At 41.4% G+C, this 13,623-nt stretch overlaps 1 protein-coding gene across 14 annotated transcripts in view; it reads right to left on the bottom strand.

The window, feature by feature from the left end:
- The window catches only part of anks1aa (ankyrin repeat and sterile alpha motif domain containing 1Aa), an 81,459-nt gene that overhangs the window by 9,216 nt on the left and 58,620 nt on the right, over window positions 1-13,623 (bottom strand). For 7 of the 14 annotated variants that reach the window (XR_012594918.1, XR_012594920.1, XR_012594923.1 and 4 more), the window contains 4 exons: window positions 12,204-12,319; window positions 2,415-2,513; window positions 673-819; window positions 130-237 (listed from right to left, as the gene is read on the bottom strand). Coding sequence is in view for 6 of the 14 variants with exons in the window: in XM_074643685.1 (XP_074499786.1) it covers window positions 130-237; window positions 673-819; window positions 2,415-2,513; window positions 12,204-12,319 (470 nt within the window). In the remaining 8 variants the exon portion in view is untranslated. The remainder of the gene's footprint in view (window positions 1-129; window positions 238-672; window positions 820-2,414; window positions 2,514-12,203; window positions 12,320-13,623) is intronic. The other 7 variants (XR_012594919.1, XR_012594921.1, XR_012594925.1 and 4 more) reach the window with 1 other exon arrangement.

Here is a 13,623-nt window from a genome sequence, read left to right as displayed (position 1 = left end):
ACGGTTAGTTGTCCCATGATGAACGTAACAGTGATTGTCCTTCATCTTCCACAAAAAAAAAAAACATTGACTAAAAACAAATCAAGCCTGAGAGGAAGGAAAAGGAAGTTGTTGGTAAAACAGCCTCACCCTGATCTGAGACAAGCGAGGAGGCTTGACTGGAGGTTCCTCGTAGGGCCTCTCCGCTAAGGAAGCGATGATGCGTTTCCTATGACCAAGTAAGGAGATCTTTAGCACCTGGAGGAAAGAGGAAATTGTCTGGTGAACATGTGGAGCAGCACACGAGGAAGCAGAGGTGCCGGAAAGTTGGAAGCATACCAAAAAACATCAGACACCACTATTTAACTCGTCATAACAGCTTTCTCTAAATGAGATCCTAAATGTCTTATTTTAGAATAACTCTCACTAAAGCGTCTTTGCTTAAACTGTCACTACCTCAAATATTACAGATTTGTTTTCTCACCTTTAAACTTCTACCCACTTAAAACACTAGAAACTACTTCCCTGTAATTCAAACGCCGAAGTTCTGTGTATTTACCGACAGAGTTTGAGTTTCCTGAAGCTGGAGTAAACTATCAAACTTGTCCCTTATCCTGAATTTTCTTTAACGTTCCGTAAAACTAATTTCACCCTCCGATACTCCTCATAGTCTGCGTACGCGGTGAGACTCACGTTGACAATCTCCAGCTCCCACAGGTTCTTGACACAGTCCAGAGTGCGGTAGCCGCTGGTCAGGAAGTTGGGTAAGTACTCGTGAAGGCCCAGATTCTCCAGCCAAGAGGAGAGGGAGCTGCTGCCGTCACAGCCCAGAGCTTTCACCTGGAGGAGAAGATGAAAATCCTTCACTGATGCTCGGAGGGCTTTGGGACAACGTCAGGGCTTATATATGCTGCCTTTGTAATTAATTAAGTAGATCCATCTTTGTCTTTTTTAGCAGGTCAACAGTAGATGTCACATAGAAGTGAAGATTAATTTGAGATGCAGCTCAGCACTGTGTGTCAAGTTGTTCTAGTCATACATCAGAAATAAAAAAATTAAAAATTAATTAAATAAACCGTATAAGGGTTTAGAACATTATGATAGAAGTATATGATGGCCATTCCCATGCTCTATTGTGTCTCAAAGGTGGTGCCTCAATGTTTGGGTTGATACCATTTCTTACACAGATTTGGTGCTAAATTCAACAATTTTTTACCATTTGAGAATGATCAATGATCCCTCCAAAATACAACATTAAGACACCAAGACCTATATATTCTTTGAATGCTTTAGGTCTCTAGTTTGTGGCTGTAAAGCTTTATGAGGCTGTGATTATCCTAGAGGTCACCACAGGTCATTTTATACAGTGAGGTCAAGTTTCAAAAAATGGTCTCACTACAATGAAATGGCTACTATGGGGACTAACTTCATCACACATGAATACAGTTGGGCTCATTAGATCCACAAGAGTCTCAGCTTTACAGTGATACCCAATTTATGTAATTCCAGGACTGTTTAGGGACCCCAGTATGCGGAAATATTCAAAAGACAAAAAGACAGTAAAGTCGGCCAAGGATGCCGGCGCCCTCAAGGAGTGGAAGAGGTTAAGTATCAAAAGTAAAAGACTCATTCTAATGAAACTAATATATAATTATATATTACATTATTAGATTGGTAATTTTGATGCATCAGTGTATACGTGGCATGTTATTGTTGTGGCAGGTCGAAGCGGAGCTAGTTTATCTACTTTATATGAATTCTGTAGTTCAGTCCAGCGGTTCTCAGCCTAGGGGCCGGGCCCTTCCAAAGGGTCACAAGATAAATGTGTGGGTCTTGAGATGATTAATGGGAGAGAAGTTCTGCAGCACACATTTGTATTCATACTTTGGTCTTTTCTCTTATCTTCTGTTGCTTTGGTGAAATATTGGATACTCTTTGTTCTCTGGGCCTCGAAGGACAACAGGACATAAATAGTTATTAAATGAAACTATCTGAAAAGTTTAGAGGAGAAATCACTTTTTGGTGGAACAACTAATACACATATTAAATGTAACAAATGGCCCCAACTATGTTCTTTGTAAGGGGTTACAAGCAAAAGAGGTCACAAACTATTGGTCTAATCTTTTTACACTGCATGGTATTCTATAAGCCCATCATATAGTAACCAGTAACTATATCTATTAGACAAATAAAGTGAAGTAACAAGTACAATATTTACCTCTGAAATGTAGTGCAGTAGAAGTATAAAGTAGCTTAAAATGGAAATACTTAAGTAAAGTACAAGTATCTCAGAATTGTTTCCACCACTGCACTACTACCTTGGCATTAAGGGGAGATAAGAACCTTGTGATCTGACATCAGAAGCAACGTGAGACATCAGATCAGGTCTCACTATGCTGAGATTAGTATTGAAGGGATAATCAATGATTTGTCACCTTGGGTAACGAACGCGCTGCATGCAGGATCTTCTTCCTGTGGCTCGGGTCTGTGATCCCGATCTCTCTCAGGTCCTGGTCTTCCATTACATTGCTCCCCTATAGAAGAAAAAAAACAACAAAAAGAGGATCTCTGTTAAATGATATGAGCCTTAATTTTTAAAGGCAAAGCATTCAAATAATCTATGAAAATCTAAAAGACAGACGCAGACGAATCCTCCATGAGAAGAGCCTATGCAGCAGGGTGAGTATTGATCACAAATAATGCTACCGTTGCAGAAAAAAAGGTCAATTACTCTTGAGTGAGATCTTCAAACTTCTCCCTGGGACCCGACCTACTGACTGTAGAACGGGGGCCCCGTCGATAAGCCCTTAAATGAGATGTGGGTGTGTGGGGGAGGAAGCTGACAGGCTTGTGTGTGAATGATGGTCAAACCCATCTTTGGTCACACACTGTATTGCTCTTTGGGACTGTGTGGCGGCAGGTAACGGATAACGGAGGAAGGAGCGATAAATCAGTGTCAGGACTGCAGAGTGGTCAGCGATATGAGATGGAGGGGTAGAACGGCAGAGCGTCGATAGTCGACTGTAACTGATGGCGGCTGGGGGGGGAGAAAAATCAAAGCGTCACTGCACGTCATTCATTAGCACTCAGATGACCAGTAAGAAGTCAGCAGGTTCATTTTGTTGACTGTGTTACTTCTATAGAAGGGGACGGCAACTACATCCCATGTGTTAAAGTTAGGGCTGTCAGTCGATTCAAATATTTAATCGCGATTAAATCGCATGATTGTACATAGTAAAAATTGCGATTAAATGCAAATGAATGGATGATTTGTCAAGTATTTGTGTCGGAGAACTACGGTGGCCTTCAGGTAACGTAAAACGCGAAGTGCTCTCTCTAGAGCCAGTGTTCGGTTTGTCCGTTCTGGGCTACTGTAGAAACATGACGGAGCATCATGGTGGACTCCATGAAGAAGACCCGCTCCCTATGTAGATATGAAGGGCTCATTCTAAGCTAACAAAAACACAACAATTCTTAGTTTCAGGTGATTATACACTAATGAAAACATAGTTATGAATATTATATTCCATTTCTGCTAATAGATCCCCCGAAATGTTACACCACACTGTTCCTTTAAGAGTTTGCATCAGCCTGTCTGTGGGAATTTTGAGAAAGAAAGAAAGACTTAAAGAAAGAAAGAGACAGAGAGGAAATTACAGACAGACAAAAAGAAAAACGGAAAGGAGACAAAGACAAAGAAAAAGAAAGACGGACAGTCAAATTAAAAGTCAGAGAGACAGAATGAAAGAAGAACATAAGAAAGAAAGATTAGTTAAGAGCAAAACGAGAGCATGAGCTCTCACGGGAAGTAATGTCGGTTATACGTGGTGAAACGCAGCCCTAGTTAGATATCACATCGAGCAAAAGACATCGTGACGCATCTCTTTTGCACTAAACGGACAACTTAAAGCCCATTATCTGTGAGCAGCAACACGCCATTCGCTGCCTCTCCAGCTGAGGATTGAAACTATTTGGGGAGCTGGATGGATCATAGCGCTTTCACACTGCATGGATCATTGCATTACTGTCCCACTGGAGATTAACTGATAAGTGGCTCTGTGGGGGAAATATAGCTCTATAACAGACTGAACCGACACTCTCTGCTCCCGCTCCTTGAGTCGTTTTCTGCAGATTTCGCTGTTAACTAGATGTGTTTTAATGCAGCTGTCTTCTGTTCTGCTTTATGCTTCGTTACACCCAAAGTGTTTCTGTTTATGCAGTTTATGATATCCATCACTGAGGTAAGCAAAGGAGCGAACACATTTAAATAAAAGGCCTCTTTCACTGCAGATATTGAGGCTTGTCAAAATGTTTTGTGTGTGGAAAAAAGACAATTACGCTATCTGAACAAAACATCTGTTCTGAAAAAAGGCCTATTGGGCAATTTGTTAGACTGACATTATAACGTGCCGAAATGATTAGTCCATTCATTGATCAACCGGTTGATACACAAACATCAATCACTAACTATTTTAATAATTGATTTACCCTTCAAGGCTTTTGTCAAGCAAAAAAAAAGCATTCTCTCTGTCTTGTATCTTTGTATATTAAATATTTATGCGTTTTGGACTGTTGGTCAAACAAAAAAAGATGCAGTTTTAAGACGTCACCTTGGGCTCAGGGAAATTGTGGTGAGCCTTTTTCAGAATTTTCTGATATTCTCTAGACCAAACGATTAAAAATAATCAACAAAGTAATCTTCAGTTGCAGCCCTAACGGACATAGATAGATAATACAGTGTTGGAAGTGGAGTTGATTTGTAGGATTTATTTCAATCCACATTAGCGCTGAAAAGATAAATTGATTAATCCACTACTTGATCGACGCAACATCTAAAACTGTTTTCTATCTTTTCTATTTATTTTTCTTCGTTTTTTAAAGATTTCATTTGGGGATTTCTGCTTTATTTTGATGGTGATAGACAGAGAGGAAAGGTAGGGGAGAGAGAGGGGATGATATGTAGCAAAGAGCTCTGGGCCGGACTCAAACCCGGGCCAAAAGCTAAAGGTGGTAAAGAACCAGCCTTAATGGTACACACTCTAGTTCCCAATAGAGCGGGAATGAGTCCTAAAACCCGGAAACGAGTTCCCTCGTCTGGAAGCCAATGGGTTTTTAGTCAGAAGCCTGAAATAAGGTCTGTGGTTAACACAAGCTGAAGAGATTTCAACGTTTTGTTCTACGATATAAAATACGTCAGTAAACACCTCACTTCATTTTGAAGCCTTTGTGTCTTTAAAAAGGCGGTTGCTAACAAGTGTCTAAATGTGACTACAAAACTTCATCACGCCGACTGGTCCGCCTTTACAGCCTTGTTGTTTATACTTGTGCTCATGTGATCGTGGTGTAGTTCTTTTATAGCCTAACGTCAGCTTTTTACTTCTGGTGATTTCATTCACATTTCAAAAATCTGAAAAGTGGAGTTCATTTGTGAAGATTATTTTACAGAACAAAACGTGGAAGTATCATAAACGTTTGTTTGCCACAGAACTTATTTTCTGCAATAATCCAATAGAAAAATCCAATTGGCTTTTTGATTGAGGGAACCAGGGCGATGCTAACTTCCTGGTTGGCCTACAAAAATGTGTCATCCCTGCAGCACTCCATAACATCTTTTCAAGCAAAAATATCTGACATTATCTGGTTTCAGCTTCTAAAATGTGAGGATTCGTTGCCTTTTTTTTCATATATGACAGTAAACTGAATATATTTTGGTTCTGGACTGTTGGCCGGACAAAACAAATCATAATAGGCAGATTAATTGATAATAAAAAATGATTGTTAGTAGCAGCCCTAATCCACATTTTGCCACCTGAACTGAACCCGACTGAACGCATGGACTTTAATTCTGAACCCTCGTGAGGTGAAAGAAACCTGAAAGGGATCATCTTGTCTTTGAAAAGGTAGCGGAGTTGATGAGACTCTCATCTCCCGCAACATAAATATTACATTCACCTCTGCTTCATCTTGATAAGCCGTTTATCCCCACACAAAGACTCTGGAAACATAAACAGTGGGACTTGAGAGACGTGGCGGTGACTAATGTGGTTGCACTTTTTCCTCACCACAGGCTCAGCAGGTCTCAGCTGACATCAGCACAACGCGGGAGAAGAGAATAGACCTGGAGTAATGTGAGCGAGCTGGTTTGGTGTGTGTGCTTGTGCGGCCCATCCATCTCTGTTTTCCCCTTTTCCTCTCATTAAAATGCTGCTCTCTCCTCGGCCCGTCCAGAGAGCAGCCGCAGCGGTCCCTCTGGTCTAAAAGCACTCTGAATTCAGGCCAGGGGCTCGAGGGCACGGATCACTCATTCTGCCCGTCTAAAGGACAGACAGCTCGCCAACAGCACTGAAAGTCACTGTTTGTCCCCCTTAACAGGCTGTCAGAAGAACACACTGGCCTGCGACAAAAGGAAACTGTGACAGACTAATAAAAACAGGTTTTAAAATTAACCAACTAATTCCTGCACAAATGTTTTCCAAACGGTCAAATGGGCAATAATTCATCAGCACCATTACCCCGGCAGCAAAATCAATTAATCCATTCCCAATCCTTGAGCTTCTAATGCATGAAGCCATTACTGAATTTCCAATTTGTCTGCAGGCTTTGGTGGCATTGACTCGCTCCGACAAATACCGCTTTGCATTAATTCAATGGCGCAGAGGACAGAAAAAAGGGGGGTGAAACAGTTGAATTGAGATTACACAGCAGATGCGGCACAGAAGGACAAACAGATGTTGCGTCTTCTGATGTTTCTCTCGCCATCGTGCAACTTTTAGATTAAAACCAGGCTCTTTCTTAAGAACTTATTGCTTTCCTGAGTCACCTCCAGTGACTTGAAGCGCAAAGTAAAGTTGTTCTTCTGCAGCTGTCTCTAAGGATTCTGGCTTCAAACAAAGAGATGTTCCTGCAGAAGTGCATCGGCGACACAGTCGCCCAGAATACAAACTAACTTGGAGCTCCGTTGGCTGACCCTGTCACAGCCGACGACACAGACACCAGAAGCTGAAAAAGGAGCTGATTCGTTTCAACAAGCATTACTTGTCGGTACCAGCGAGGGCCAGAGAGCAGCACGGGCGCTCACTGCAGAGCTTGTTTCATCTGTACATTTGCTCCAAGAGTCGATAAAATCGTCTAATTGGTTTCAGAAGAAGCTCGTTTCTGCTTCGGTGCTCCAACACAACACAATCTCTGCTATTATTGATCCACTTCTGCAGCGAGCCTGCAGGATAGACAGGGATCACAGCAGTCTGACTGGCAGAGTAAACACTGTTTAATTAGTGATCTCGCCGCACAGCGGACAAGCTGTTTCTCAGCCATTGTTTTTCAATGCTCACCCCTGGGTAAGATTAAAAAAAGCCTACAGAGAGACGGGCACAGGGTGTTGCTCAGCTGGTGCTAAATGTTTCCATTTGGTGATGAAAAAGATCTGACGATTTGACTTCCTGACTGTCTGTCGGAACAGCTCGACTACAGAGGAGATATCATGGTCGGCCATAGTCAGCCATGATTCTGTAGCAATGGTGTACCTCTGTAATATCTAAGAGTATGTATGAGTTTGTGTGTTATTTAGAGCTGATACACTGGATCTGTTTGGTAATTACCAGGATGGATTTGTTCCATATAAAACAGATCTACTGGTGTCAATCAGTATTAAATAAATCAATAAGACATAAAGAAATAAATAAGTACATGAATTAATGAAGCAAAAAAATATAAACAAAGCAATAAATTGTGATATAATAATTTTTTTAAAATCAATAAACGCAACCTCATTATTATTAAATGTTATGTTATCACTCTTATTTTTATAATAAGAGTTTTATTGGAGTTTAGGTGATTTTATTGTTACAAAATATAATGGACAACACTGTGGTAGTGACCTGTCAATCACAAGGTAGCCATGCCCTAAACCATACCCTACTTTATGGTCTATTTGACTCTAAATGGGACCATAATTTACTAAATGAACATCATGCTGTATTGAAGAAGACTTGAAACTAGCGATTGAGACCATAAACTCATGTTTACAATGTTTACTGAGGTAAACTGTATAGGCTCATTTTCTCATAGACTTCTATACAATCAGACTTCTTTTTGCAACCAGAGGAGTCGCCCCCTGCTGGCTATTAGAAAGAATGCAAGTTTAAGGCACTTCAGCGTTGGCTTCACTTCTGTTTGCCCACTGGTTTTACACAATGTATTAATGCAATAACGTATTTCCTACTTCCTCATTTATTTATTTAATATTGAACATTTAGGGGCTCCATAAATCTGTTTCTCAAATCTGGTACTACTAATAAAATTAGACAAAAAAAAAATCCATCTGGTAACTGTGTCAACAAAGAAACCTTTTCTATCCACTCTAATGTACAAGAGCACATTTAACGCCGTTAAAAAACTTTAGCAAAGAAGCGGTGACTCAGAGGGTAACTCTCATTTCCAAATGAGAAATTGTGATTCTTAAAAAGGTCAACATTTACTGAGAGAAGGACACGCCGTTTAAAGCCTACAGCTTTTTTTCTAAATCCTCCAGCGATTTCAGGAAGCCAGGTGGTCTGTAAGCCGTGTTTAAAGATAGTACAATTTCCAGCTCTCTGCTTTGAAAAAAAAATGGAGTACTGAGGGCTGAGTATGATGTGAGTGTGAAAGACTAAAAGACAGCAGGAAGATTAAACCCAGGGAGGAACATCAGAGGCTTCAGAAACAGAATTAAACATGGGTGTTGATGACACCGGGTGAGACGGCAGATAAATGGGGGAATGCTCTGCTACTCTCAGGTTATGTAAAGTAGATTAAAGATTATTCATGCAAGTATCAGTGTATACTGTAATTAGCCAGACAGCTGTAGGAGAAGTCCAAGAGTATGAAACAGTCACATCTATTTTGGTCTTCATCCATGTACAGTTTCTAGCTTTGCAATGCTATCCAGATCAGTGAAACACTATTGCTTAGTAAGACAAAAATCTGCCTCTAGTCCTATTTTACAATATTTACAGGTCACACTGTACTCTGTACTTTATTCATTTCAGTGTGGGTTGGGTTCAGCTTGTGACTGCTGTTGTCGGGGTTTTTGAGGTAGTTGCTCTTGATTTAATAAGTTAATAAGTCTGTGGAAATATGGGATTTGAACATTGGTTTCACCCCGGGCGGATATTTTATCGAAAATACATTTTTATCAGACAGAAAACATCTGTCGGATCATGAAAATACCTTTGAAGATACAACATGCTGCTGGATAATAGGTTTTCCTCTGAGGTGTATGTAGGTAACACTATGAGACCGAATCAGGAGTAACATACGGACTGCTGAGGTTACAAATGCTGCTTTGTTTGATAGTGTGCCTTGTAAATTAAAATGACCTCGCCAGCTACACAGGTATCTCATTAAAGTGGATGTTAATTTGCAGTTATAAAACACGTTCACAAAGCAACACCAGACAACAGATTTACTGGTCATAAAGAAAAGGAAGGAAGATAACTATAACTTATTCAGTATAGAGTTGAATACTGGGATTGCTGAGTAATGTGTATAGAAATAGAGCTACAGTGTCTAACGTACCATCGTATCTTTTATAAGATTGTTTCTTTTGTGTTGTACAAACTATGATGATGAAGAGTTCATTTTTTCATGAAATGGTTCAACAAAATCCTAAACTATTCTGGTATGGAGATGATAAAAAATTGGAATGGATGTTCAATTTTGTTAGTTAAAGGGTAACTTTGGTATTTTTCAACCTGGACCTTCAACCCTATGTTCCTATGTGTTTGTGTCTAAGTGACTAATGGGGACAACAGTCTCTGAAACTGGTCCAGTATTGAGGGAGAGCGCTGTAACCTGCAGCAGTGAAATGAGCTGCGAGGGCAAGTGAGCAGCGTCAATGTAACGTTAACGTCCACTAATAGTGCTTGTTTTTGCCACTGACAGACTCAGATTGTTATTATAAGTGTCTGACAACATTATGGAAAGGACCCTACAGAGAAATAAAACATTTTTCGTACCTTTCACTTGATCCGGTCTGTTTGATATTGTGTCCAAATCCCACTTAAGGAGAAGTCTAGTGGTGAAATCTGAATATCGGTATACTCTGGCTCAAATAAATACGGACAGCCATCGAATTCAAAGACCTCGTCCACATTGTAAAAATCATCTAAATATTCAGCCATGACATTGTAAATCTGTTAGATAACACTAAGCTACACTTTCTGTACTCCAACACAACAAACTCCGCCCGGGTGGCACTCGCAGCGTTTCCACCTTGGATGTATTCCACTATTCCTCCGTTGTCTTCCGGCAACACGTCACCTCGCCAGATTTCAGAACTAGACTTCTCCTTGAGTGAGACTCTTTCCATAATGTTGTCAGACACTTATAATAACAATCAGAGCCTGTCATGGCAAAAACAAGCACTTTTAGTGGACGTAAATGATGGTGCCAACTTGCCCCAATAGCACCATATTGTAGCCCGTGAGCAGCTGCTGTCTACAGCGCTCTCCCTCAATACTGGACCAATTTCAGAAAGTGTTATCCTATTAGTCAGTTAGACACAAAAACATGGGAAAATAGGATTGAAAAATAATGAAGTTACCCTTTAACTCTGTCTCAAAAGTCTGATTGAATCAGTATTATATAGTAAATGTTTGATTTTTTAAGTTGTTTTTCTTTAGTTGTGAAGTTTTTTCAGATCTGGCTTGTATGAATTTGTGGTGTCTTGCAAGCCCATGTGGTGTGGGCATAGAGTAAGATGTATGAGACAAGATAAGAATAATAAAAACGTCATTCATTCATACAATTGTACATGTGAAGAGAAGTGAGTGTTGGAGACTCGCTGTCTGCCTGCATGTACATTCATGTTTTCTGACCATTCACATGATCGGTGAAATCAAATCAAGTGTGGCGTTTGGATGGGATGAAAACAAGCAAACACATGTATGATGTATGACCGGCCTGATGGAGGAGGAAAGACTTTTTCATCTCAACACATAAGACGGCCGTCTCATTTCCAACATACCCAGTGGCTCAGCCTACCAGCTGGGTCCCTCATCCTCTCCTCCATCAGTCCTCATTACTGACACAAGCAACTGAGCCAACTCATAGTGGCGCCGCGCACCGTGGGCTCTATAAACTTGTCGGCTTGGCAACAGCATCCCATTGCTCATTGAGACGCTCCTTCGTTCTGGCCGGGCGTCAGCTCCTTCTCAGGCAGCCGGCCCGCTGACTGGAAGTGAGAGGCCTCCTGAGACGGAGACAGACTGTCTGAGAGCCTAAGAGCACAGCGTAAACCTGATTCAACACGCAAGCGGGTGTATTGATATCAAAATTCACCGTAAACCAAATATTTGACAGCACAGATCCAACTGCATATTGTCTGGTTGAATGGACGTGTAAATCTAGCAAACATCAATGAATGCTCTGCCTTAGAGCTGAGAGGAGAGGTTCTGTCATTGATCCACGTACTGGATATTGGGAATTTTCTAAAGCTTGTGATATTGAATTATGTGTTGAATCCACCCAGACTAAACAGTTCCTATGATATCATCTTGTAGCTGCTTAAAAACAACTCAGACTCCTTATAGAGCGGAAGAGGTCGTTACCGGATTCCAGCTAATTGAACTTCAGACGAAGCTAATGGGATCATCTCACAGCTAATGGAGGGTGGCGTCAATTGGATTAATGCACAAAGACACGTGGAGTTAAGTAGGGGTAAGTGGTGAAAGACAAGAGAAAGATCATAAAAGTGAGGAGAGACATGCAGAAAGGAAGTGGATACAACAGTCAAGAGCATTAAACCTGCAGTAGGCAGAATGTTTTTGGCATCATTGGGCAAAAATTCCCTAATAACCTTTCAGCATATTGTAAATCAAGTGCTCTGAGAGATAACTAGACTTCTGCACCTCCTCATGGCTCTGTTTTCAGGCTTTAAAAAATCTCATTTCAGAGAGAGAGCGTTTCTATTGTCGATTGACAGCTACTCAGAGCGGGCAGGCTCCAGCTCGGCTCTGATTGGTTGTTTTCCTCCGGTCTGTGAAATCTTGCAGATGCCATTAGGAGCACCGGAGGACACAGAGGCACATGATTTTTTTCAGATTACCTGTCTCATGCACTACTGTCAGGATATAGTGACCGTTTTATAAAAATAACTTTTTTTTAAAATCATATTTGCTCCAATTCTACTTACTATTGCTCAAAGGTCAATTAAGGTCATAATATAAAAGAAGTGAGGAACTCACCATGTAGTGCAGGTCGTCGAAACCGTTCAGGAGCAGTTTGCTCTCGTACTGCGGCAGCCCCACGTGCTCCAGCCAGTCCCCCACGGGCTGGTCCAGCAGTCGGCCCGCAGCACCTGCTGACAGGGGAAAGCGCTTCAGGAGGGAGAAACCTTTGAGTCGGTAGCAGCGGCACTCTGAGGATGAGACGTGGCATTGCCACATCATTCTCGGCCAGCAGAGCCGAGCGCACCAGCAGCAGGAGGGCGGAGGAGACAGGGTCCTCTGTGGACAGGGCGTCAGCTCCCGCAGGGTAGCGGGGGCTGAACCGTAATCACCCAAGATGGCTTCAGGTACCCCTGACCTCAGGGGTGATGGAGGCGATGAAGGGGCTATCAGCTGGTGGACTACCAGCTGATATAAACTGAGTTCCTAGCTATTACAGCCAGCGAGGAACATGCCAACACATTTCAAATCAACAGTTCATATCCCACTTGGAAAAAAGTCAAAATATCCCAAAAATAAAAGCTTGCAGCTGATATAACTAAGCTCCAGTTCTCAGAGGGAGGTAAACACCTCACTCCAGGGGAGGTAATGTGTTTCAGCCACGTGGAAAGTTCTTTGGAAACTTGTACTAGTCAGTTAATACCAAACAGGCTGTCCTCTGATTCACAGCCCCACAGCCTACTCTCAGCATATAATCCACCACGCATGGTCCAGACAGAAATCTACCAGAGATCATGACTACGTTCACTTTCAAGGAAAGCGGCAGGACAGACAGTCACAACTGTGTCACAAAAATGAGCTGAGAGATTGATTGAGAAAAAGATCCACACTGACGTCTGTCGGCAGCCGGAGCCGAGAGGATCCCAACCTGTACAAGGACAGATGATTCCCTCTACTTCTCTCTACATATCACTGGTATGATTTAACTCATTTTCAAAGCAACAAAACACACACTTTCTACGGCGAGAATCTGTTATTACACACTTATATTATCTTTAACTCACAACTGGATAACTGCATCTCAACCACAGTTAAAAGTTAACAGAGTGAATCATTTTCCTGCTGATAGGAAAGTTACAGATCACCTTTTTCTACCTTATGCAACACATTAAGAAAGCTGACGACTTACAACAAACAAACATATCAAAACCTAAAATTATATTAAATGCTTCTTTTTCTCTCGTCATCTCTTCAACCTGGTGCAAAACCAGTCCTGTTTTAGAGGAGATTCCCGCGTCATAATTCCCATTTTTTTGGTCACTCCAGAAGCTTGGAAATGTGTCAAGGAAAAAAAGAAAATGAAAATCCAGTCAAGGATCCAATCAGCCACTTCAAACAGCACTTAAGTAATAGCTGAAAGAGAGTGCTAAAACTGCCTCTCATCAGTCTGTGAGATGCGGTCAAGTCCACTTCTAGAAAAAAACCCTCTGTAGTCCAC

This window comes from Sebastes fasciatus, chromosome 8 (genome assembly GCF_043250625.1).
Source record: "Sebastes fasciatus isolate fSebFas1 chromosome 8, fSebFas1.pri, whole genome shotgun sequence".
In the NCBI taxonomy this organism is placed as follows: Eukaryota; Metazoa; Chordata; class Actinopteri; order Perciformes; family Sebastidae; genus Sebastes; species Sebastes fasciatus.
Note: the sequence above shows the minus strand (reverse complement) of the source record. Positions and strands in the feature narration are given on the sequence as shown.